Below are 23,847 nucleotides of genomic sequence, written 5' to 3'. Positions count from 1 at the left end.
AGCTGAGCTTTGAATGTTTTGCAAAGCTTTTGGAAGTGGGCGGATGGTTGAGGGCTGCTGTATGTTTGAGCTGCTGCCTTATTTGGCTTATTGTCCTTCACACAGGTGGCCAGACTGGAACGGAATTTTTTCTTAAGTAAACGTGAACTGGAGAAGATCCAGAATGAGCTGACAGCCATCCAGAATGAGCTGAAAGCTCTGGGAGATAAGTACGAGGCAGCCATAAGGGAAAAACAGCAGCTTCAGGAAGAAGCTGAACTTATGGAACGGCGTCTTATGCTGCTGACAAACTTATTCAGGGACTGGGATCTGAAAATATAAGGCAAGTGAGGCTTCTCTGAAGGGGCCAAGTACATTATAGTCAGCACCAGAAGGTCTCTATTGAATGTTTAGAGTGAAAATTGGAGGGGAGGTTTAGCAACACCTCTTTGCATATTTTGGGGGAGGGAAAATAGCTAGTAAATCTGTAGAATTGCATCCTACTAAGAGAAGCAGTTTCTCTCTCCATCTTTATTAGGGATGGGGGAGGGAATTTCATCAAGTCTACCTTTAAAGGTGAGACTACCTACCGGTAATCAGCCTTTCCAAAAAAAGCATGTAAACAAAACACGGCCACCTTCAAAATTTGCATTTATTTGAATTTTGCATTGCAGCTCTCCAGCCAACCAATCTGCACAAAAGTACTTAAGTAGGGTAACGCGTGCATAGAAATGCATATATTTGTGAAAATAACATACAAAAATGCATTAGAGGAAATTGTAAATGTGTATATCAGGCAAAATTTCGTGCAAAAATGTGTTTATTAGGAGAGGTTTGCTGATGAATTTTCCTGAGGCCCTTTTTAAAAAAAATCACAAACTGCTGTGGAAGTATGGAGAATCTGAGAGAAAACTAAAACTGACAGATTCAATCATCCTAATATGTTGTCTGTAGTTGTTTATTTAAAATATAGTTCTGCTGTTGCTACAAGTGGTGCCTATCGGTGCCTATTGGTTACTTGGCAGCTGCCATTTCCCCCATAATGTCTCCCTGCCCAATTTTTATTCAATAAGCCAGGAGAAGATGGTGTTAATAATGGAGGAAATGATACCTGCAGTTCTCCACAACCATCACAGTTCCCACACATTGGTAGAAATGACACCCTGATGTATGTTACTAAAAATTATCTCTATACCAGACAGAATTGCCAAAATGGCTTCCCAAATTTGTCACCCCAAAATAGGGTTTTTTATCTTAGCTGTGCCAGTGACTACATAGACTGCTGTTTCTAGTTGCACAGCTTGTAGAAGCTGCCTCCAATTCACCCCTGCTACACAAGCAGTCTCCTACCATGGAGAAACCTATCCTGAAGATTGGTTGTTCCCCCCCCCCCCCCGCTTGTTCAACTAGTTAAGCCATGTCAGTCAATCAGTGGAGATTGTTAAGTTTTCTCCTGAACCTCTCAGTGACTTTTGATGTCATCAACTGTGGTATCTTTCTGGGTTGTCTTGCTGGGCTGGGCTAGCCTTCGAGTCTTTTCTGAGGAAAATGGACTCAGTGGTTGGTGCTAAGGGATTTTTTTCTTTGCCTTGTGGTCTTGGTGCTGCACATTCTGTTCTGTTCCCACACTTTTGAATATCAGCATGAAACTAGTGGAGGAAGTCTTCCAGAATTGTGGTTGCAGTGTCATACAATAGTGGCTGGCAGGGTGGGTGCGGCTGCGTTGCTCTCCCTGTAAGTGTTCCTGCTGCTTACCGCGAGGGGCAAGGCAACAAGGATGTTGGTATGGTGCAGTCTTCGTTGGATTAATTCAATAATTATTAATCTACTAGAGGAGCTCTGTTTTCCTTCATTCTTGGCCAGGTGGATGAATGATTTGGAAGAATTAAAGAAACGACAAGTGAAACTGTTGGGAGACTGTCTGCTATGTGCCGCCTTCCTGAGCTACGAAGGTGCCTTTACCTGGGAGTTTCGTGACGAGATGATTAAGGATGTTTGGCAATCTGATATCCATGAGCGAGATATTCCTCTCAGCAAGCCTTTCAGATAGAAAACCTGCTGACTGATGAAGTTGAGATTAGCAGGTAGGGATGGCCTCTTCCTTTATGTCTCACTTTAACATCTCTGTGGTTTCCACAGGATCTTCCTGCAATGGGCTTCAGAGACAAGACCAAACTACCTTTCAGTTGATGATCTGCTCCCTCCATAGCATATTACGCACCCTTTCATTCAGCGGCTATTTTGTCCCCCTGAATAGAAGTCCCTAGGGCAGTGGTGGCGAACCTATGGCACGCGTGCCCAAGTGGGCAACGCAGAGCCCTCTCTGTGGGCACGCGCGCCATCGCCCCATCAGGTTCATTTTTTGTGGTTTGCAAAGGTGACAGCCTCTCCCCCCCAAAAAAATGCCGCAGCAGGCGGGAAACGCTCCCTATAGTGCGTGCCGGCGGGGGCGGAGGGAGGTTGGGTGTGTCCCCCACCGCTATGAGCTAGAAACGCTCCCCAGAGTTTCGTGCCCGCCAACCAGCTTCTTTTTCCCGCCCACTGTTGCTGGCCTGCAGGGAGAGGAAGTGACGCTGTCCGCACAGTTGCCGGGAGACAAAGTTTTGTGTAGGGAAGAGCGAGAGAAAAGGGGGCAGTTGCCTCCTTTTCCGAGAAGGTGGAGCCTGAGGGGAGAGTGTGTGGGGTGGCTGCGCCCCTCTCTCGCCCACAGAGGAAAACGAAGCAGCCAAACAGGGCAGGGAGAGTGGAAAAGGCGCCCTTTGAAGTGCCCGGCCTGTGCTCTTCACTCGTTTCTCTGGGGATGTTTCTGCACAAAGTTGCACAGGGTTGCGCTGCGCGAGGCATGGAAGCGCACACACGCTTCAATTCCGCGCAGCTCACCTCCTCCCGGAGCAAACCTTTCCTGGGGCAGCACTAAGCAGCCCATGCTTCAGGAAGATGATAAGCCCTCCTGTCTTTCCACCGGAAAGTACTCTAAAGCAACAACGACAAGCCAGGTGGTGGCTTGAGTCCCAGCAGTAACTTTCCTTTGGTTCCTGTTGCGAAACTCCCTGCAGGTGTGAGCGGTGGCGCTTTCCCCCTCCAGGCTTGGTAGGGTTTGAACTCCCCTTTTTCTGCTGCTCAGCCAAGGCGCCTAACCAGGTTGCTGTTGTGACTGTGTAAACCTTCATTTAATCCTCCTTTCTTGGTACACACAAGAAACAGCAGTGGTTCCACAAGACCATATTTCTCACTCCCCCTAAACACCCAATAATGCAACATAGGATCCTTCCTTTCAGCACTAGGGCGAGAGCAAAGACCACTTTTTAAAACCTCCGGATTGGCACTTTGTGATAAATCATTGGGTTTTGGATGCAGTTTGGGCACTCTGTCTCTAAAGGTTCGCCACCACTGCCCTAGGGTCCCTTGTGCCATTGGCAAGGAGCTGTCTTGGCACCTCTCCCAAGAAAAAAAAACACTTTACACAATTAGCCACATTAAGAATTACTATGTTTTACACGACCCAAGTACTCTAAGCATCTGGAGGGAGGGTGAGGTGAGGACGAAAGGTGGAAAAAAATTGCATGTCTTTGTACCATAGTGCACTCACCATGGTTTCAAACAGACAATTAGTTGGCAGTGAAGCTTTTTGCTTAAACTGACCCAACAAACCGGTTTCCCCAACAGGGTGACTAAGGGTCTTCAAGCATGGCAGTTTAAAACTGGGCCTTTGTGGCAGTTTTAGTTTGGTGAAGGGGGACCTAGGGAGTGTGCGTCTGTGTGTGTGAAACCCCACTTTCTAATAAGCACTTCTCCACTCTTTCACTTCTCTCTTCATCATCTGGGACTGGGGGATGCAGATGGGAGAGGCGTCCAGGGTCTTCTAGACTCAACCGAGCTGACTGGTCTTCCCAAGCTCTCAGGGCTGCTGCTCCCTGGCACACAATTCAGCTTGATGGAAGCTATGGACGGGGAGGGGAGCCAAGCCTGCCGTGGCTGCAGAAGGGCAGGCTTGCCAAATGGTGAAGCCCAACAACAATTCAGGGAGGGTGGGAAAGGGAGCCAAGCAGCAGATGGGAGAGGGTTCATTGTGGGCTCCTTCCTCAAGAGATGCTAAACACTTTCCTGAGAGAGAAGGAAAGGTGGGCTGTGTAAAGGCGAGGGGACCAAAGCTCAGAGGCATACCACACACAGTGATTTCTGGGTGATTTTTTGTGCCTCCTCAGGGTCTATGGTTTCACCAACTCCTAGGTACGTCTCTGCCCCTGACATATGCTCAAGCACACACAAACATTCACGCTATTTTTTCAGCTGATGGGTTCTCTTTGCCATACAAAAATGGCTTCCCTTGATTGCTCTAATTTCAGGTGGGGGTCTCAAGGTCTACCTCCTGATGAGCTCTCGATTCAAAATGGCATTCTCACCACACGGGCCAGCCGTTTCCCGCTATGTATTGACCCACAGCAACAAGCGTTAAATTGGATCAAGAGGAAAGAAGAAAGAAATAACCTCAGGGTAAGGCTATTTTTTTCACTTAAAAGGAAATTACACAGCTTAAAAACTTTCCATATTACTGGAAATTGGCCAGTAAACCACCCTGGAGAATAAGGGACGGACTAATTAAGGCCAGCAGAACACTTTAAAGTAGACTTAGAAGAGGGTTAAAGTAGACTTAGAAGAGGGATCATCAACCCAGCAGCCATGGGCACCAGGTGGGTGGCCTAGGGTATTCTTAATTTTAGAAAACAGATTTTAGATTATTTCATTTTTGGTGTGTGTGTGCTTCCTGGTGTTGGGGAGGGTTCTCTGCTGTTATTAGACAGCAACAGCATTGTTGTGTGCAGGGGCAGGGGGCAGGGAGTAAACAATGACTGCATTGACTCTCATTTTCTTTTATGCCATGGCCCCACCCCATGACATCCATTTTGTGCTGAACTATGCTCCCATGGCAGCCATTTTGTTACTGGTGCCTGCGGCATTTTGCAGAATGTGCCTGCTAATCCAAAAAGGTTGGTGGCCCCTGACTTAGAACTTCAAGGTAGGTTCAAATACATGGATGGAGCTCAGTAATAGGTGACTCTTACTGATGTAGTGGATCTCACCTCTGTATACTGATTGCAGTGGATCCAAACTACATACACTAAAATAACCACCACAGGTTATCTTTTTGGATTTTGTCTGAGGGAAATCCTAGATACGTGGAGACTCGGGCAGAAGTTGAACAAATAAGAAAGATTTATTATATAGAATAAAGTGGATAAAACAAAGGATGTACATATCAGGAAGTACAGTTCTTTCAGGAAACAGTTAACCTATTAATAAGTATACTAAATCTAATGGATGTTACAGGCTTCTAAACAAAGTAGTAAACACACAGCTTCTTTCAAACTTCAGTTGCTTAAGTTCAGTTATTACACTTCAGATAGTTGTTACAGGTTTCCAGACTAGATGGGAAATGCTCAGCTTATATGGAGTTATTTTACTTCCATTCCTCAAGTTTAATTACTTCAGTGATACAGCTTAATACTTTGGTTCATATACAAGCTTTGTACACAGCTTCCTTCACAGCTTAACACTTTAGTTCCTAAAGAAGGTGGTACTTTTTGTCAGTTATCCAACCTTTTAACAATCACACTCCCAAGTTATTCCAAATGGTTGGTGGTCTTCTCTTTCTAGAAGATCTCTTCTTCCCTGACTGGAATGAGACCCAAAGAGACTGTGTCCTCATAGCTTCTACTCTAATTCGTCAAACCCAGCCCTCACTTAACTGAATACTCTCAAAAACCTTAAACACTGTCTTCCAATCTAATCTCAGAGAATCCTTTCTCTAGCTTTAGATATTTTCCTCAGAGTGGATGTTTCTATCCAGAACCAACTCTCTCTCCTCTCTCCCTCCAGCTCTTTCTTAAACCATCCCCATCTCCATCTCAGAAACTGCCCCTTTAATTCTCCCACCCCCCTCTAAGTGCTGCTCCACCCCCCTCTGACTAGCTGTCTTGGTAGCCAATTAGAGAGAGGCTCCAGCTCTCTGGGGAATTCTGAGGCATTGCATCACCAGACTCTGGTCTGGCTCTGCTGTCCGTTACACAGGGACCTGTCTCAGGTTTCTCAGTAAGCTGTGTTGCATTGTTGGAATGGAGGATGTCAAATGATTGGGCCTATTTTAAGTTTACTTCAGATATTTGGCCTACCTTTAATTTTTCTGTCAAATGAAATAAAAATATTGCAGAGAGCATAACCTTTCAGTTTTAAAATGCTTGTTTTGATCATGCTGAAATAGGACTTAGAGATGAAGCGCTGCATTAAGCAATTTAACTACTCGCCAAGGTCATATATCCATATCTCATTATTTCTCAGATGGCTTCCTTCAATGATCCTGATTTCCTTAAGCAACTCGAAATGGCCATAAAATATGGGAATCCTTTCTTGTTCCATGATGTTGATGAATACATTGACCCTGTGATTGATAATGTATTAGAAAAGAACATAAAATGTGCCCAGGGCCGAACATTCATCATTCTTGGAGACAAGGAGGTTGACTATGATGCCAATTTCAAGCTGTATCTGAACACCAAACTATCCAATCCTAAATATTCACCATCAGTGTTTGGCAAAGCCATGGTCATCAACTACAGGTGAGCAAATTAATCGGGCTGGCAATCAGTGCAGAATTTTTCTACCCAGCCACCGGATTATGAGTTGTCCCTGGTTGTATTCCTTTAGCAAAGATCTATAACCTTCACCAATCTAGACACCTTGCAGTCAGGTGGGAAATTCATAGCAGAATTAGATGGATGTAGATCCTGCTTTGTTGACCTAAAGTTGTGAATATTCAAAATCCAAGAGCTGAAGTTAAGCAGCACTAGGATAGTGATACAAGCATTCCAGGGTAAATTAACTCATGTCCTTGGATGTGGCCTTTCTGATCATTTAGCAACCAGCCATTCCATTTGAAGAAGCTGCAGGTGGCTCTTCTGAGTTACATAGTTTTCCTGTTGTTTATTTGCTGCCTTGGAGCCATGAGTGGAAAGGTGAGATACAAGAGTTACACCTCATACTTCTTCCATGGCACTCAGTCTGGCAAACATGGGCTTCCCTGAGAGTCCCCAATGGAGACACTGCCCCAGGGCAGACCTTGCAGCTTCAGACTATTCCTGGGAGAGCCTCCATTCCCAAGGCATTCAACTCTCAAATTGTGCAGTAGATATGAAACCTTGCTCTGTAACTTTTACAGTTGGGCCAACCTTTTTGGCGGGGGAATCTTCATGGAGTTTACTGGGAGCTGGTGAAAAGTTGGCCCTAGGTTTATTCACCTCAGTCTTTGGAACCAATGCAGTAACTACCAACAAAGCTACTGGGATGATTAAACAGTACTCATGAGAATGTAAGAAGAGCCCTGCTGTTTCCCACAGTAACCACAGGGAAAGTCTGCAAGCAAAACATAACTTGTGGTGTCTTTGACCTTATTAAGAGATTTCTGTCATCTTAAAGTTGAGTGAAAGTAATGTTGGAAAACTAACCTTGTGTTAAGTGACCTTGTTAAATTCCTTCTAGTTACTCTGAAAGGTTTAGAAGACCAGCTACTAAGCGTTATTGTAGGATTTGAAAGGCGTGAACTGGAAGAGCAGAGGGAACATCTCATCCAGGAAACGAGTGAAAACAAGAATTTGTTGAAGGATCTGGAAGACTCCCTCCTTCGTGAATTGGCAACTTCCACTGGGAATATGTTGGACAATGTAGACTTGGTGCATACTCTGGAGGAGACAAAGTCCAAAGCTACTGAGGTAGGGGCAATGCACATAGTCCACCAGAGGGCTGTTCTTCTTTCTCCGGGCCCCACTTTCATAGTATTGTCTCCTTCAGTTCAGGTAGGGTGAGGGAACTTTGTCAGCCCTTATGGACAACCTTTGGGTGGTGGGGGCACATAGCAATTGCAAGATGGGTGGAACAATAGATGTGACTTACTTGTGTACAGTAGACTATTTTCCAGCCAGGTTTCTACACTTGGATGCATACTTCTCCATCTTCCATCCAGGCAAACAAGAGACATGATCACAGTTCCAGGGAAAATTCCAGCCGGGCAAAAGCACTCAGGGAGGGCATGGAGGAGAGCCAATAACAGGCATTGGCTAGGAATAGAGGGCATGGCCTGGAGAGAGTCCCAAGGGCCAGATAAAAAGGCTGGGGTTGGCTGCATTTGGCCCCCCCAGGCCTGAGATTCCTCACACTTGATTGAAGTTCTTGGTTGAAACATAACTATTCCATGGAAAGTACATGCATGAGTAGGCATGCTTTTTAAGTCTTGAGAAAATAGTCTCCATCTCATTATGAGTTTGCTTTCCTACTGTCATGCCCATAAAGGGGGTGAGGGGCTAATCTTGTAGAGTATGCATTTTGCATGCTCAATTTATTACAGTGGACGATGAAGTGTTCGGATTGGGCTATTCCTCTTGTACGAGACTCAGGCAGGAGCAAAGAATTGTGAGAGATAGACCGTTTCTCCTCAGTCCCCCCCCCCTTGTCTAGGATGGAGCAGTTTGGCTCTTTCTGCTCTCACTTTTTGTTGCCTGTTAGCTGAGTCCTCTTGAACTACTTTCTTTGTTGTTGTTACAGGTAGGTAGCCGTCTTGGTCTGCCATAGTCAAAACAAATAAATAAAAATTCCTTCCAGTGGCACCTTAGAGACCAACTAAGTTAGTTCTTGGTATGAGCTTTTGTGTGCATGCACACTTCTTCAGATACCTGCACACGAAAGCTCATACCAAGAACAAACTTAGTTGGTCTCTAAGGTGCTGCTGGAAGGAATTTTTTTATTTTGTTTTTTCTTTGTTATTGTTAATCTTCCTCTTCCTTAGTTGTTTGTCAGCTATTTTTCCTGTCTTTGTTACTGTTTGGTGTCTGTCCTTTTATGTGTCCTCCACTGAGGTAATAAAACAAAAACAAAAAAAACTTGTCCCCCTGCTAAACATCTTTCCCTATTCTATGTTCGGTGTTCGCATGCTGCTTCCCTAACAGCCGCTCTGCGTCTTACCCTCAGCGTCTTTGTGACCCTTTATTCAGGGCATTGGCTTTTCTTCAAGAATCGCTGCTTCTGGAAAGAAAGAAAGAAAGAAAGAAAGAAAGAGAAAGAAAATAAGTTTCAACTCCTTTTTCTCATGTCCACTTCAGCAGCGTAAAGGAGAACTGTCAGTTGCCCTGTCTCCTTCAGCAGCGCAAAGGGCTATTGCGACACATTTTGCCTGCAATAATACAGTGGTACCTCGGGTTGCGGACATGATCTGTTCCGGGGTGCCGTTTGCACCCTGAAAAGTCCACAACCCAAGCAGTGATATTGTGCTTCTGTGCATGCACAGACTGCGCAGAGCGCTTCTGTGCGTGTGGCAAAACCTGGAAGTAAACACTTTCGGGTTTGCCACGTTCACAACCCGCAAAAATGCAATGCGCAGCAAATGTAAGTAGAGGTATAACTGTATTTGAATCAGCAGTATGCTTCAGGGGCTCAGTTTCCTCCCACTAAATGTTGATGGCATCCTTAGAGTCTCTGCAAGGCTTGGGTGCCGGGGGTGGGGGGTGGGGAGGTAGGTCTTGTGTTTAATTTAGTTTTAGATTTTTGTCACAATGCTGCTGCTTGGCCAGTCTGAAAAACTGAGGAGAAACTGTCTACCTCCCACAATTATTTGCTCCTGCCTAAGTCTTGTGCAAGAGGAACAGCCCATTCTGAATACTTCACCGTCCACCTGATAAATCTACTATTCAGGTAAAACCAATCGTCCTATTTCTTGCATTTGCAGTTAAAGAGTTGGAAAAGATATAATCTAGACCCTGGAAAGTCATTACTGGACTAGATGGACCAACGAGCTGGCTCTGTATAAAGCAGCTCACATTCAAGGCTACATAGTCTAGGGAACAATATTTGGGGTGTGGGGAATGGATTTAGGACACCTTCACTTGTTTCAGTTACCCTACATATCCATGCAAGAAACACTATTTTAGCACCATGTCTGAAGTACAGTGCAGATCTTTTTTCAAACCAGGTACATGGATTAAATGTTTACTCATTACGATGATCAACTGCAGTTTACACTGCACATCAGAATATTTTATTCCTTGTGCCCCCAATATTGTTTAGATTTCCTCATGCTAGTGGGTTCAATTCAGCCTTTGCAACAGATTCAAATTCATACTTCCTTTGTGCAAAATAGGTATCTGAGAAACTCAAGCTGGCTGAAAAAACAGCAATAGATATTGACAGACTGCGAGATGGTTACCGTGCAGCTGCCAAGAGAGGTGCCATCTTGTTCTTTGTGCTGTCCGAGATGGCCCTTGTCAACACAATGTACCAGTACTCCTTGACTGCCTTCTTGGATGTTTTTGGTCTCTCTCTTCGAAAATCAATACCTGACACCATTGTTGCAAAGAGGTTGCGGAACATCATGGACACGTTAACGTTTAATGTATACAACTATGGTTGCACAGGTTGGTGTGACTGAAACCTCCCTATGGGCAGAAAGTATTATGGGAAGCATCTTTGGTGCAGTGCAAAATGGTGTCCATTCTATAACATTTGATTTTCATGAAATACATTCCTCCTCCCTTCAGGTTTCTCTGGTGCAGTGAAAATTCCTTGGCCCTGCACTGTCACCTGAATAATGTGGGCTGGTCTTGGGGAGGTATGGCATAAAAATCCTTCCTTAGTGCCCAGGAAAATTTGTGTGATCATCAAGCTTTTCCTGAAAATAGGTAGTGTCAGGGTTGGATGATCAGATCAGCAAAGTGATAAAGAAAGGGATTCCCCAGGGGTGTAGGCTAAGGACTTTGTGGAGAAGTAGACAATAGCTTGAGAAATACCAGCCAATGAGCCAAAGCAACTGCAAAGTGGTCCTGGCAAGGTTCCATTACATGGGCCCAATATATGATTGGCCAATCAAGATCCCTTTCTTTGACAGTCATGCAGAGGATTGTAGCCAATGTTAGTCCTACTCAGAGTAGGTCCATTGTTTGCAACTTGGGTGCATTGATTTCAGTGGATCTACTCTGGTTGGATACAATGGGCTATACCAGGGGTCCTGCTCACATAGTCACTTCTGTAGAATGTCCTTGGCAGCCCTTTAGAATTACAGTTTTCAAAACAGTCCATCTCCATAGAATGCTTTTCTATATCATTTCGTCTGCTGAGGAATTCCTGGGCATCCACCATGAATTTCCTCTGGGGTATGGTTTAGCATGCAGACTCATTTAACTTCAGGCTTCCTCACCATGTCTCTGCATCAGCAGAGAGTCTGTGTGGTGTGAAACTTACCCAGCAGTGCTCTTTCTGGTTGTGTATTGCGGAGGCAAGTGTGAACTGATGGGCAAGTGATCTTTCAGCACACTCACTGATCTTCTGAGGGAAGATCTCCTAATAAGATTCTAAGGCATCAGTTATCTCAGTCCCAGAATTCAGAATGCCTGTGTTCAACCCTTCTGTGTGCTGTCATTTTGTGGATCAGAATTGTAGTACATCTGGACTTGCATTTAATAATGGAAGCTATTGGGGTTTCATTCGCAGGCTTGTTTGAGAAGCACAAGTTACTCTTCTCCTTTAACATGACAATCAAGATTGAGCAAGCTGATCACAGAGTCCCTCAGGAAGAACTTGATTTCTTTTTAAAAGGTAGCCAAATACTTCCCAGAACTCAATGCAGATATTGCTGGATACAAAAGTGTCTGTTGTCTAGCCAGACTTTTTGTCAATTGTCTATCCTGACTTTCCATCAGTCTTTTTATTTATTTATTGGCTTGGATTTCTGGTCCTTATTATCCATTACGATGGAAACCATTTTATAAAAACAGATTTTGTTAATGCAGAGGTGAGACTTGACAAAGGTGCACTTCCATGAGCTTTTGTAGGACCGCCCCTTTCAGTAAATCCATGTAATTTCCAGCTATGTGAGGTTCTCAGTTTTGGGTGATTTTTCTCTTTTATGATGGCAGGAAGGTGAACAATTCTATTCTTCAACATATTAATGAATATTGCCATTCAGACAAGTGAATTTCTAAAACCTGTCTCCTTATCCATGGATTGTGGTGCTCACATTTTTCTGTCCTGTTTCAAGGCAATATTTCTTTGGAGAAGAGTGCCCGAAAGAAGCCATGTGCCTGGCTTTCTGATCAAGGCTGGGAGGATGTAATCCGTGTCTCTGAACTGTTCCCAGAAGAATTTGGATCTCTTGCAGCTGATTTGGAGGATAATCCAGATGAGTGGAAAGCTGTGAGCAAACTTCTCCATTCTGAATGGTCACCCTTGAGTGTTGCAAATAAGCAGGGAGTGGGGCCTCTGTCTGTTACTTGTGACTGGCTTTTGAGCGGGCAATACCAGGCTTAAGATGTATTGCCTTCAGGCCAGATTCAGCTGCACCCAAGCTGACCTTTGTGGAAGGGGAGTAGGGGTCATGGAACAATTTTCAGAACCCCTAGTAATTTTCTCCTTTAAGTAGGAAAACCAAATGCTCATGGAATACTGACTTAACCTCTCATTTTTACCAGTGGTATGATATTGATGCTCTGGAACAAACCCCATATCCCATGCACTATGGAAGCAGTCTCAGTGACTTCCAGAAATTGCTGCTTTTGCGTTGCTTCCGAGTGGACCGTGTCTATCGCGCAGTGACTGACTATGTTACTGTCACCATGGGTGTGAAGTAAGTGCTGGTCTTTTCCTATTTTTAAAAAAAGTATTTTACTGTACAAAGTGTGAGCCCTGGGTCATCATCACAACTAGTCCCCATTCCCCATTCGCCATGAATCATTCACTTGTGTTCCCTTTCTCCTCCTCCCCAGATATGTTCAGCCTCCAGTGATCAGCTTTGAAGCCATCTTTGAGCAGAGCACCCCAAATTCACCCATTGTTTTTATTCTAAGTCCTGGCTCTGACCCTGCCAGTGACCTGATGAAACTAGCAGACCGGACAGGTTTTGGAGGGAACCGACTCAAGTTCCTGGCTATGGGACAAGGGCAGGAGAAGGCAAGTTTGATATGAAACCTCAAGTCAGCAGGCTTCCCCTCCTTGGTGCATGTAGGCATGCTTACTGCATTGGTGGGGTAGGAGTTGGTTAGCTCCTCCCACTTGCTCTAGAGGCAGGGCTAATGCAAATTAAGTTTCTTATTCATGCTGAGGAGGCCCCTCCCAGTCCTACCTGATCAGAAACAGGGTGCTTCCTCTCTAGTCAGTGCTTTGGAAAGGAATTTTAATGTTCTTGCCAATAAAAAAATAAAAAAATCTATCCCTTCTTCCCAAGCACTTGCATAATGTATGTGGAAAGAGAGTCTACCATTGCTTTAATAAATCAATAGAACTGGTCAGCCAAGTGAGGCCTTGCCTTGATCCCAGAGCGAGGGATTCAGAAGCCAACGCCTTGTCTCTTTCCTCCTGTTGTCTTGCACATTCTCAATCTTCTTGTGCTACCCGCTTAGTGCTCAAGCACAAATTTGAAAAGCTGGAAGCAAGGCCAGAGAGTTGCATGAGCGTCTTCTGTGTGGACTGAGCTACTTGTACATTGCAGGGGGCTGGAAAGGGTGACAGTTGGGGCCCCTCCCAACTTTACAATTTTATGATTCTATTGTGGATCAACACATTTCCTGTACGGGCTTTAGTGATCATGTAGATGTGCTTACTTAAAGCCCAGTTTGACATCTCTTTTAGGTCTGTAAAATGACTAGTTACAGGTGGGTAGCCGTGTTGGTCTGCCATGCACACGAAAGCTCATACCAGGAACAACTCAGTTGGTCTCTAAGGTGCTACTAGAAAGAATTTTCGATTTTGTTTTGTAAAATGACTAAACTAGCTTCCTGACAGATTTTTCAGAATGGATCTCTCTGTGGAATGAAGTCCTCACCCTTTTGGTTGAGAATTCAGTTCCTTCTAAACTATACCTGCATCTTGACTCAGGTCCCCTCCTCTCCTTTTCAGGTTGCCCTACAGTTGTTGGAGAATGCTGTGGCCCGGGGACAGTGGTTAATGTTGCAGAACTGTCATCTCTTGGTGAAGTGGCTGATTGATCTGGAGAAGGCTCTAGAAAGGATTGTTAAGCCACACCCAGATTTCCGCTTGTGGTTGACAACAGACCCTACAAAGGGCTTTCCAATTGGGATCCTCCAGAAATCACTAAAGGTACAAATAAGATGGCGTAACTTCAGGAAGAGGGCTTGATGACCTCCTCTGAATATGGTCTTGTCCTCATTATATAAAATCAGATGCTTAAAAGTCAGAGGTAAGAAAACTCCTGGGTTCATGCCCCAATATTTTATTTGCCTTTCCGTAGGGTTGCTATACGCCCAGAACTTCCCAGACATATCTGGAATACTGCAGTCAGAAGCAGTGTCTGGGTGGAAATGTTAGGGAAAGCCCAGATGTATGGCAACCCATGTAGGCAGTGTCGTTTTTGGCGATTTTCCCTTAAAAAAATAGCTGAAAAACTTTTCACTGTTTGAAATATGGCAACCCTACTTTCTGTGTTGAAGGGAAGGCCTTGGAACTTGGTGGCCAATCAATCAGCTTGAAATATGCTAGAGTCACCAGTTTTTGTCTCACCATTTTCAGATACACTTTTCTGTATTTGAACATGTTGGGCTGATGTCTGTGCCAAGCTGCGCCTCCATGTCAGTAGGGCAAATGATTTTATAGGAAGCAGCTGGATGCTTTTATCCTAAGTCTGAGGCATTTATCACAAGCAAGCTGAGCTGATTATTTTTAAATCACAAGCCAGTGAAGCTCCACTAGTGATATTTCAACAGTGACTTGCTTTCCCTCCTGTAAATCCCTCATGTAAACCTAATCATATTGCCAGGCAGATGTTGGAGCAGCAGAGTGACACTTACCGTAAGTAACTTTAACTAGGGCAAATTTTCTTCCCAGGCTCCAGTCTCAAAAACAGAGGCAACAGGATTTCAGGAAATACTCTCAGTTCTGGTGGGCCCAGAGCTCAGTGTCAAAGCCCGTGCTTTGCACGTAGAACATTCTGGTCTCCTCCTTCAACATCTCCAGTTAAAAGGATCTCAAGCAGCAGAGTCTGGAAAGGCCTTGGAGAGTCACGTGGACAATACTGGCTAAGATGCAGGGGCAGTGCAGCCTGTAATGCTGCTTGAGGCGAAATGAGCAGTGCTGCCCTGCCCTGCTGCCACCATTGCCTGCCCTGCCCTTGGACCTTAATAAAGGCCCCAGGCAGAGGACGAGTATAAGGCTGTTTCATATATGGGTTGTGGCCCTGCTTCAGGGGTGGATATAATTTCGTAACTAGGAAGAGGTGACATGGAGAGCTCAAGAATTCAGCTTTAAAGAAACACAGAAAAGCAAACAAATTCTGCAGTCAGACAATTCTCTGCATATTGGCCAAAGGTATATAAATTTAAACTCTCTTGGTTGCAGAATTTGTACATTTGGGGGCAAGGACTGGGGGATGGAGAATACGGGCACCATGCACATGCTGCACAGGTAAAGGAAGCCACTAAAAGCACCCTTGGGAAGTGGAGTAGCTCAGTTTCAATTTATCTGGCAAATCTAACTGTAAACCTTCATTTTCTCCAATGCATTAGGTTGTCACAGAGCCACCCAATGGGTTGAAACTGAATATGAGATCCACCTACTTCAAAATTTCTCATGAGGCCCTTGATCAGTGCCCACATCCTGCTTTCAAGGCTTTGGTCTATGTCTTAGCATTTTTTCATGCCGTGGTTCAGGAGAGGAGGAAATTTGGGAAGATTGGTTGGAACGTGCCTTATGATTTCAATGAATCTGACTTCCAGGTAAAAAGCTTGTGCAGGCCAGCATCCCAAGAATCAATAGCTTCCAGCTCTGCTTTCTTGTTTACATGATAGGTCTCAGTCTTTAAATGTCTGGTTTATATTCCAAGGGCTGTTTCTCAAACTGCTCACCTCTTGAATAGGACATAGATGCAGCATGATATTTTACAAAATATTCTTTAGATTTAATCTCAGATGATCAAGGCGGCTCCTGAGGAACATGACTCCAATTCCTGACTGGTGTGCGCAGGCCCTGCTGTCTCTTCTCTCCCTCTGCTGCAGTCAGGTGGAACAGCTGTTCATAGACAGTTGGGCTTTTCCATTTTGTTTTGAGGAAGAAGGCACTGTTGGCATTGAGTGTGGAATTGTCTGAAACTAAAGCAAGCCAGTGTCTACAAATGTCTAAGCAACAGTAACCTCCTTATCCTGCCCACTGTAATAACTCCCTTAGGTCTGCATGGAGATCCTCAACACATACTTGACAAAAGCATTCCAGCAAAATGACGACAAAATTCCTTGGGGGAGCCTCAAGTATCTCATTGGAGAGGTAAGCAAGCATGTTGTTGCCAAATTGCTCTGAGCCAGGAAAAAGCTGCCTTATACCAAGCCCATCAAGCACAGCATTGCCTATTTCAGAGGAAGGCAACAAGCTGAAGTCCAGAACTGGAGGGCACCATGTTGCCTTTTCCAGAGGATCCCCCCCCAAAAGTCCTGACTTTTAACTGGAGGTGCCAAAGTTTGCAATCGATATGCAAAGCAGGTGGAACTCTTATTATAAGAAAGGGGAATCTGATGTTACACGTACGTAGCTAACTGCATCAGACTACTTTTTAATGCTGTTTTAAATATGAAGCAAATACGAAGTTTTTACTTCTGGTTCTGTGGCTTTTGTGAGGTAAAGCATGACCCTATCATTAGATTTTCCCTTGGATCCATGAGTGCTAGCTTTAAAGAAATGAAAAGTGAGAGTATCAAAAACCTGTGGAAGTTTACTGTTTATTGCTAAGAATGACTTGAGGAAGGAAATTCAGGTCAAATTGATGGGGAAACCCCCAAGTTGTTGATAATGGCCTAAAGAGTCATCTCATCCAACTCCAGGTGATGTACGGTGGACGGGCCATCGACAGCTTTGATCGGCGCATCCTTACCACCTACATGGATGAGTATCTGGGGGATTTCATATTTGACACCTTCCAACCCTTCCATTTTTTCCATGATGAGGATGTTGACTATAAAATCCCTGAAGGGGCTTCCAAGGATGAGTATGTTGGTAAGCAAAACTTTGCTGCATCTTGACTTCCAAATCTACTTTACTGCCACATCTTAAGTAGCCTTGATCTCCTATATGTTTTGCATATTGTAGGTATAGTTATTTGGGGCATGAATAACTATACCAGCCAGCCCTCCTCCAACCTGGGGAATTGTGCTTGTCATATCAGCCAGCCTTCAGGAATGTGACTGCTGCTGTTAAATGCCAAATCAGCCCAGAATAAAATCTCCCTCATCCATGATCTGATTATGGATGAGGAGGCTGATCTGGCATGTATCACTGAAACCTGGGTGGGTCAACAGGGTGGAGTTGGTCTCACCCAGCTGTATCCACCTGGGTACTCAGGGCAGCATCAGGGGAGGGGGAGTTGCTGTGGTCTATAGATTCTCTATCTCCAGGCTCTCTGTCCAGTTGGGGGCGAATCTTTTTTTTAAAAAAAGAATATTTATATTCATTTTCCACAAATAAAAAAAGATTACAACATACTTACATTAACAAAATTGATATACATCTTCACAACTTATAACACAAATAAAAATTTAAAACTCCTAACTTTACTCACATATTTACATGACTTCCTCAAATCCCTCTTTGTTGAATTTCATTATAATACATCTTTAGCAGTTTTCCAAATTCATTATTCAACTTTAAAAATCCTGAAAATTAACTTTCTTTTTAGCATCTTCTATCTTTATTACTATCATTTTTCAATTTTACTATTTTCATTTTAAACCTAAGCCACAACTTACTTCCAAAATCTTTCCAATTTTCAAATATTACAATATTTTTTTTAAAATATACTTTAAATTTACTCTAATCTTCCTCCACCGTCTCCTCCTTCTGTTCCCGGACCCGTCCAGTCATCTCAGCCAGTTCCATATAGTCCAACATCTTCATTTGCCATTCTTCTATCGTTGGAATATCCTGTGTTTTCCAATTTTTGGCAAGCAGTAATCTCGCAGCTGTCGTAGCATACAAAAAGAATCTTCTCTCTTTTTTGAGCAATTCTTCACCAAGTATTCCTAGTAAAAAAGCTTCTGGTTTTTTTAATAAATGTATTTTTAAATACTTTTTCAATTCATTATTCATTATAGGGCATGAATCTAGAATGTGTGTTCCTGGTGTTGGGCAGTTGGGACAGATTAGGGATTCTGCTGGTTTACCTCCCAGCAGCCACCCTGCCTGAGCTATTAGGAAGATCCGCCCTCAAAGGCTGATGGATTTAGTGGGATTCTAAATGGCTTTGCGGGGTTTTCCAGCTGATATGACTGGCGCCCCTGTCAAAGCCCTGGCCGACCTCCAGTTGGGGCACAGAAACTCCTTTGGTCACCCTTTATGATGACCTCTGTTGAGAGAGAGACAAGGGAAACGTCATTGTTAATTCTTCTTGACCTCTCAGTGGCTTTCGATACCATCAACCATGGTATCCTTCTGGAGCGGCTGTCTGAACTAGGGGTGGGTGGCACTGCTTTGCGGTGGTTTCAGTCCTACTTGAATGATCATTACCGGGGGGGGGTTGCATGGGGAATGCTTTTCAGCCTCGTTGAACCTTCAGTGTGGGGTTCCGCAGGGCTCAATGCTGTCTCCTATGTTGTTTAACATCTATATGAAAGTGCTGGTTAGGGTTATCTGGATGTTTGGAGTAAGTTGTCAGCAGTATGCATCTGCTGGTGAGGCATTGGAAGTGCTGGACCAGTGTTTTGCCTTGGTAATGGACTGGATGAGAGCCAACAAACTGAAACTCAATCCACATAAGACTGAGGCACTGTTAGTGGGTGGTTCCCTAGACCAGATGGGTGGGAGATCACCTGCTCTTGATGGGGTTACACTTCCTTTGAAGGAAGCAGGTACGCAGCTTGGGGGTACTCCTGGATCCTTTGCTGTCGCTCAAGGCTCAGGTGGCCAAACTACGCGCCTATCTGGACAGAGATAGCCTAACTACAGTTGTCTATGCTCCGGTAACCTCAAGGTTAGATTGCTGCAATGTATTATATGTAGGGCTGCCTCTGAAGACAGTTTGGAAACTTCAGCTAGTGCAGGGTTCAGCGGCTAGGTTGCTCACTGGAGCAAGACTGTTTGAGCATATTACACTGATCCTTGTCTGACTGCACTGGCTACCAATTAGTTTCTGGGCCCAATTCAAAGTGCTGGCTTTGACCTATAAAGCCTTAAATGGCTCAGGAGTCCCATAGCTATCAACCTTCCCTTTTTTTGCAGTGGGAAACGGCGCTGGAATAAGGGAATTTCCCTCGAGAGGTCTGGAGGGTGGCAAAACGAGATGGGGCCTTCTCTGTGGTGGCTCCCTGTCTGAACATTCCTTTTTAACCAGGCCTTTGGTTGATTTGATTGACATCCTATGCCCTTTTAAAATGTGGGTTTTGGGGGGAGGGGGTATTGGGTTGTTGTTTTTATTTTGATTATATATTCTGTGGTTTCATATTCTGATTTTGTTCTGTGAACCACCCTGAGACCTCCGGTTATAGGGCAGTATATTAAATAAAATTAAGTAATTTGCTGGCTGAGTACAGGTGAATGACCCTTAATTTCACACTGCTTCAGAAGCATTGTAAGGTCTCCTTTTTCTGGCAAGGTTCTCCTTTAGCACCCCTGTTCCTTCCATCTTTTGTCCCTGCTCCTATTTTTTTGTTATTGGCTACTAGTTACCTAAACTATGAAAAAACAGTGACATCAGAATGTTATACTATGTTAAAAGTACCACAGGAGGCCAAAATCGTGCACAAATTTTAGAATCTGACTTCCACATCTTTGATTATTCCACCCTCTTCAATCCCCCCTTTGTACCTCCATTTTACAGAAGAAATAGAGTCACTTCCACTTGCTAACACTCCAGAGGTATTTGGCCTACACCCAAATGCTGAAATTGGATACTATACACAGGCAGCTCGGGACATGTGGTCACATCTTTTGGAGCTGCAGCCTCAAACAGGTATGACTCTTGCCCAGTTAGAACTATGTAGTGATGAAAGAAACAAAAGATTTAGGACTAGACCTCAACTCCATTGAGGACATCAGTGAAATGGAGAGGAGGGACCCTAGCCAGTGTTGAGCACCTGCTGTGCATGAAGATCATCTCAGGTCCAATCCAGCTAAAAGGTTCAAGGAACAATGGATAGGAAAGGGAGAGACCACAGAGAGCTGATCCCAGTCACAATCCTGGGCTAGGTGGAAAAATAATCCTCCATTCATTGAACTATAGCTATCCTTGTTTTCTGACAGAATTTAACTTTGAATACCTGCTACTAAAGAACCATTCACAAAATCACCAACCCATATTTTGCAGGTGCATGTTATGTATAGCTCAATAACATTTCCATTCATCCACAAGGACACACCCATTCTTCTGCAATTTGCATTCCAAAATGTGTTTAGGGAGGAGATTCTAATCCAGTGGGAAACTGTTTGGATTAGTCAAACACAGGAGTCAGGTTCACTACAAATGTCAGATGATTTTAGATCTGTTTAGACCTATTTTTCTGTCATGGCTCCCCAGCCCACAACCTGGAGTTCTAGGAAATGTAGATTTGTGAGATGACAGCCTGTTTACATGGACACTAAAACGATTAAAGGAAGTTGTAGGGTGATTCATCAATTAGCTGTATTTGTGAGCATCTACAGGTGAATAAAATTGGGCACTAATAAACTGTTTATTAATAAAAGCCTGATAGTCAATAACTGTGCATGCAGACTGATAGCCACTGTAGATAGTTCTAATAACTCTCAACTTAATAAATTTTAGGTGAAACTGGCGCAGGGATAAGTCGAGATGAATATATTGGCCAGGTTGCTAAGGACATAGAAAACAAAATGCCCCAGATCTTTGACATTGATCAGATAAGAAAGGGTTTTGGACTGGAAATTTCACCGACGACAGTGGTGCTGCTACAGGAACTGGAGCGCTTTAATAAGCTCATAATTCGCATGACAAGGTCACTGGCGGAACTGCAAAGAGTAAGCAAAGCTGTTTAGATTTTTTTTTAAACTGTCCCCACCCCTTGGATAGAGATATGTAACCAGGATTCTCTGGCAATCTCACCAGGCCTTGGCTGGGGAGGTTGGAATGAGCAATGAATTGGATGATGTGGCCCGTGCTCTCTTTAATGGGCAAATCCCAAGCATATGGAGAAAGCTGGCCCCAGATACCCTGAAGACACTTGGCAACTGGATGATTTATTTTAAGAATAGGTTTCTCCAGTACACATCATGGGTAAGTGAAAGTTCAAAATGTCCTTTAATTGGGGAGGGATAATAGCTCAGTGGCAGAGCCAATGCTTTGCTTGCAGACCACCCCAGCTTCAGTCCTTGGCATTTCCAGATGGAACAGGCAGCAGCCAATAGGAAAGATCCTTCTCTGCTTGAGACCCTGGGCAGATGCTGCCAGTCACAGACGACCAAGTCTGATCTGGTGTGTAAGGCAGCTTTTGGTAATCCCTTGTGCATTATTTCCTGTCTGTGTGGGACACTAAGGCCACAATCCAACCCCAAGCTAGATGCCCTTAAAGCCACTGAACTCAGGAGCTGCATTGGATTGTAGACATGGTAATTCAGCTTGGGAAAGATTCAGTTAACATACATTTCTGCTTTCAGATTGAGGAGAGTGAACCAAGCGTCATGTGGTTGTCAGGACTGCATATCCCTGAGTCGTACCTCACTGCACTTGTTCAAGCAACCTGCAGGAAGAACGGCTGGCCTCTGGACCGCTCCACCTTGTATACTCAAGTGACCAAGTACAGGACTGCAGATGAAGTCACAGAGCGTCCTGGACAGGGTAGGGCTTTCCCCAGAGCTGCCTTGGTTGGAACTTGGAAATGGATTAATATTATAAGTTGAGCGTGCAAGTTAAGGATTGCTTGCTGCCTTTCATGGTTCTTTGTTCAAATGAAGAACTGACACACCTCATCTCCGTAAAGGTAAAGGGACCCCTGACCATTAGGTCCAGTCGTGTCCGACTCTGGGGTTGCTGCGCTCATCTCGCTTTATTGGCTGAGGGAGCCGGCGTACAGCTTCCAGGTCATGTGGCCAGCATGACTAAGCCGCTTCTGGCGAACCAGAGCAGCACACGGAAACGCCGTTTACCTTCCCGCTGGAGCGGTCCCTATTTATCTACTTGCACTTTGACGTGCTTTCGAACTGCTAGCTTGGCAGGAGCAGGAGCAACGGGAGCACCCTGTCGCAGGGATTCAAACCGCCGACCTTCTGATTGGCAAGCCCTAGGCTCTGTGGTTTAACCCACAGTGCCACCCATAGAACTTCTAATGAAACTTCCTTAATGGTTAAACACCTAGGGCTTTATTAGATAATCTATTTGAAGTCTCAAAACATGGGGCATTGAACCATGTCTTTCTGGTCTTCACCAGGATGCTTTGTTTCTGGCCTGTACCTGGAAGGAGCTGACTGGGACCTTGAAAATAGCTGCCTCATCAAGAGTAAGCCCAAAGTGCTGGTTGTTGACTTACCTATTCTGAAGATAATCCCCATCGAGGCTCATCGTCTCAAGCTACAGGTACAAGCTGCCAATAGCAGCTCTTAAATCTACTTGGGATGAGCTGGTTCAGAGAAGCTTCCCTCCTACACAGACTTGGTCTTTTGTTTCCATACCAATTCTGGCTGCCACACCATTTTAGACAGGATTCCAGGGGCAGATTTTGCAATGCTCTCAACCCCACCCTGTTAGGAAATTCAGTAACTGGAATATGGCCACTCATGCGTTGCAGTCTGAATTTCAACATTGCTAAGTGTGCTAGGAAAATTAAAGACAAGCCTCTATTTTATTTCCCCCACTCAAGTTCCCTTGTAATTAAATAAAAAAATTATTATTATTTATTACCCTGTTTCTCCTAAAATAAGACATAGCCATAAAATAAGCCATAGCAGGATTTCTATGCATTTGCGAAATATAAGCCGTTCCCCAAAAATAAGCCATACCCCAAAAATAAGCCATAGTGACGTGGTACCTCCCATTAAAACAGCCTGGAGAGGCGTGGCTATGCAGCGTACCGATGCAACGCAGTTAAAATAAGACATCCCCTGAAAATAAGCCATACTGTGTTTTGTTGAGCGAAAAAAAATATAAGACGGTGTCTTATTTTAGGAGAAACACGGTATGCCCTGCCCATCTGTCTAGGTTTCCCCAGCCACTCTGGGCAGCTTCCAGCAAAATATAAAAACATCAAACATTAAAAACTGCTTTCGGAAAGGGCTGCCTTCAGATGTCTTCTAGAAGTTGTATAGTTCTTAATCTCCTTGACATCTGATGGGAGGGCATCCCACAGGGAAAGCACTACTGCTGAAAAGGCCCTTTCATTTCCCCCTACCTTGTAATTATAAAAGCAGTCACTCAGTGCCCTCTCATATACTTAGTGTACTGCTCTGCAGAGCACAGAATCAGTTTTGCCTAGTGGTCAGCAATCTTTATTTTTATAATATGCCTTTAGCAACTGGAGCAAATAGAATGTGTGTATAGTAACACTTTGACTTTGTTTCTCCTAGAACACCTTCCGGACTCCAGTGTACACAACGTCTATGCGGAGGAACGCAATGGGCGTTGGCTTGGTCTTTGAAGCTGATCTTTATACCACAAGACATAATTCTCACTGGGTACTTCAAGGAGTTTGCCTTACATTGAATGCTGATTAGTGGCCAGATGCAAAGGCTACACATTGTGTTGATGAGAGAAGATACAGAAAAACACTGGAATCTTCTTGCTTCCAGCTGCTGAAGATATGTACTGTAGGTTTCTTTAAAACTAATTTTTGAGTAGGATTCCTTACATTTTATATATTGCAACTTGTTTGAAAATAAACCTTTCTTTGGTGTTTGTGGTTA

At 44.2% G+C, this 23,847-nt stretch overlaps 1 protein-coding gene across 1 annotated transcript in view; it reads left to right on the top strand.

Moving 5' to 3' along the window:
* DNAH10 (dynein axonemal heavy chain 10) overlaps window positions 1-23,847 on the top strand; it is a 110,466-nt gene extending 86,619 nt beyond the window's left edge. The window contains 22 exon segments of the mRNA XM_033136386.1: window positions 106-274; window positions 277-322; window positions 1,843-2,021; window positions 2,024-2,063; window positions 4,326-4,473; window positions 6,316-6,592; window positions 7,510-7,742; window positions 10,160-10,433; window positions 11,506-11,610; window positions 12,053-12,207; window positions 12,483-12,637; window positions 12,777-12,960; window positions 13,906-14,106; window positions 15,528-15,737; window positions 16,186-16,281; window positions 16,833-17,004; window positions 19,820-19,951; window positions 20,762-20,973; window positions 21,062-21,229; window positions 21,610-21,790; window positions 22,380-22,525; window positions 23,512-23,847. Of these exon segments, the coding sequence (XP_032992277.1) occupies window positions 106-274; window positions 277-322; window positions 1,843-2,021; window positions 2,024-2,063; window positions 4,326-4,473; window positions 6,316-6,592; window positions 7,510-7,742; window positions 10,160-10,433; window positions 11,506-11,610; window positions 12,053-12,207; window positions 12,483-12,637; window positions 12,777-12,960; window positions 13,906-14,106; window positions 15,528-15,737; window positions 16,186-16,281; window positions 16,833-17,004; window positions 19,820-19,951; window positions 20,762-20,973; window positions 21,062-21,229; window positions 21,610-21,790; window positions 22,380-22,525; window positions 23,512-23,658 (3,630 nt within the window). The 3' untranslated portion in view covers window positions 23,659-23,847.

Source organism: Lacerta agilis, chromosome 17 (genome assembly GCF_009819535.1).
Source record: "Lacerta agilis isolate rLacAgi1 chromosome 17, rLacAgi1.pri, whole genome shotgun sequence".
Lineage (NCBI taxonomy): Eukaryota > Metazoa > Chordata > Lepidosauria > Squamata > Lacertidae > Lacerta > Lacerta agilis.
The sequence above is the reverse complement of the archived record's forward strand: the minus strand, read 5'-3'. Positions and strand labels throughout refer to the sequence as shown.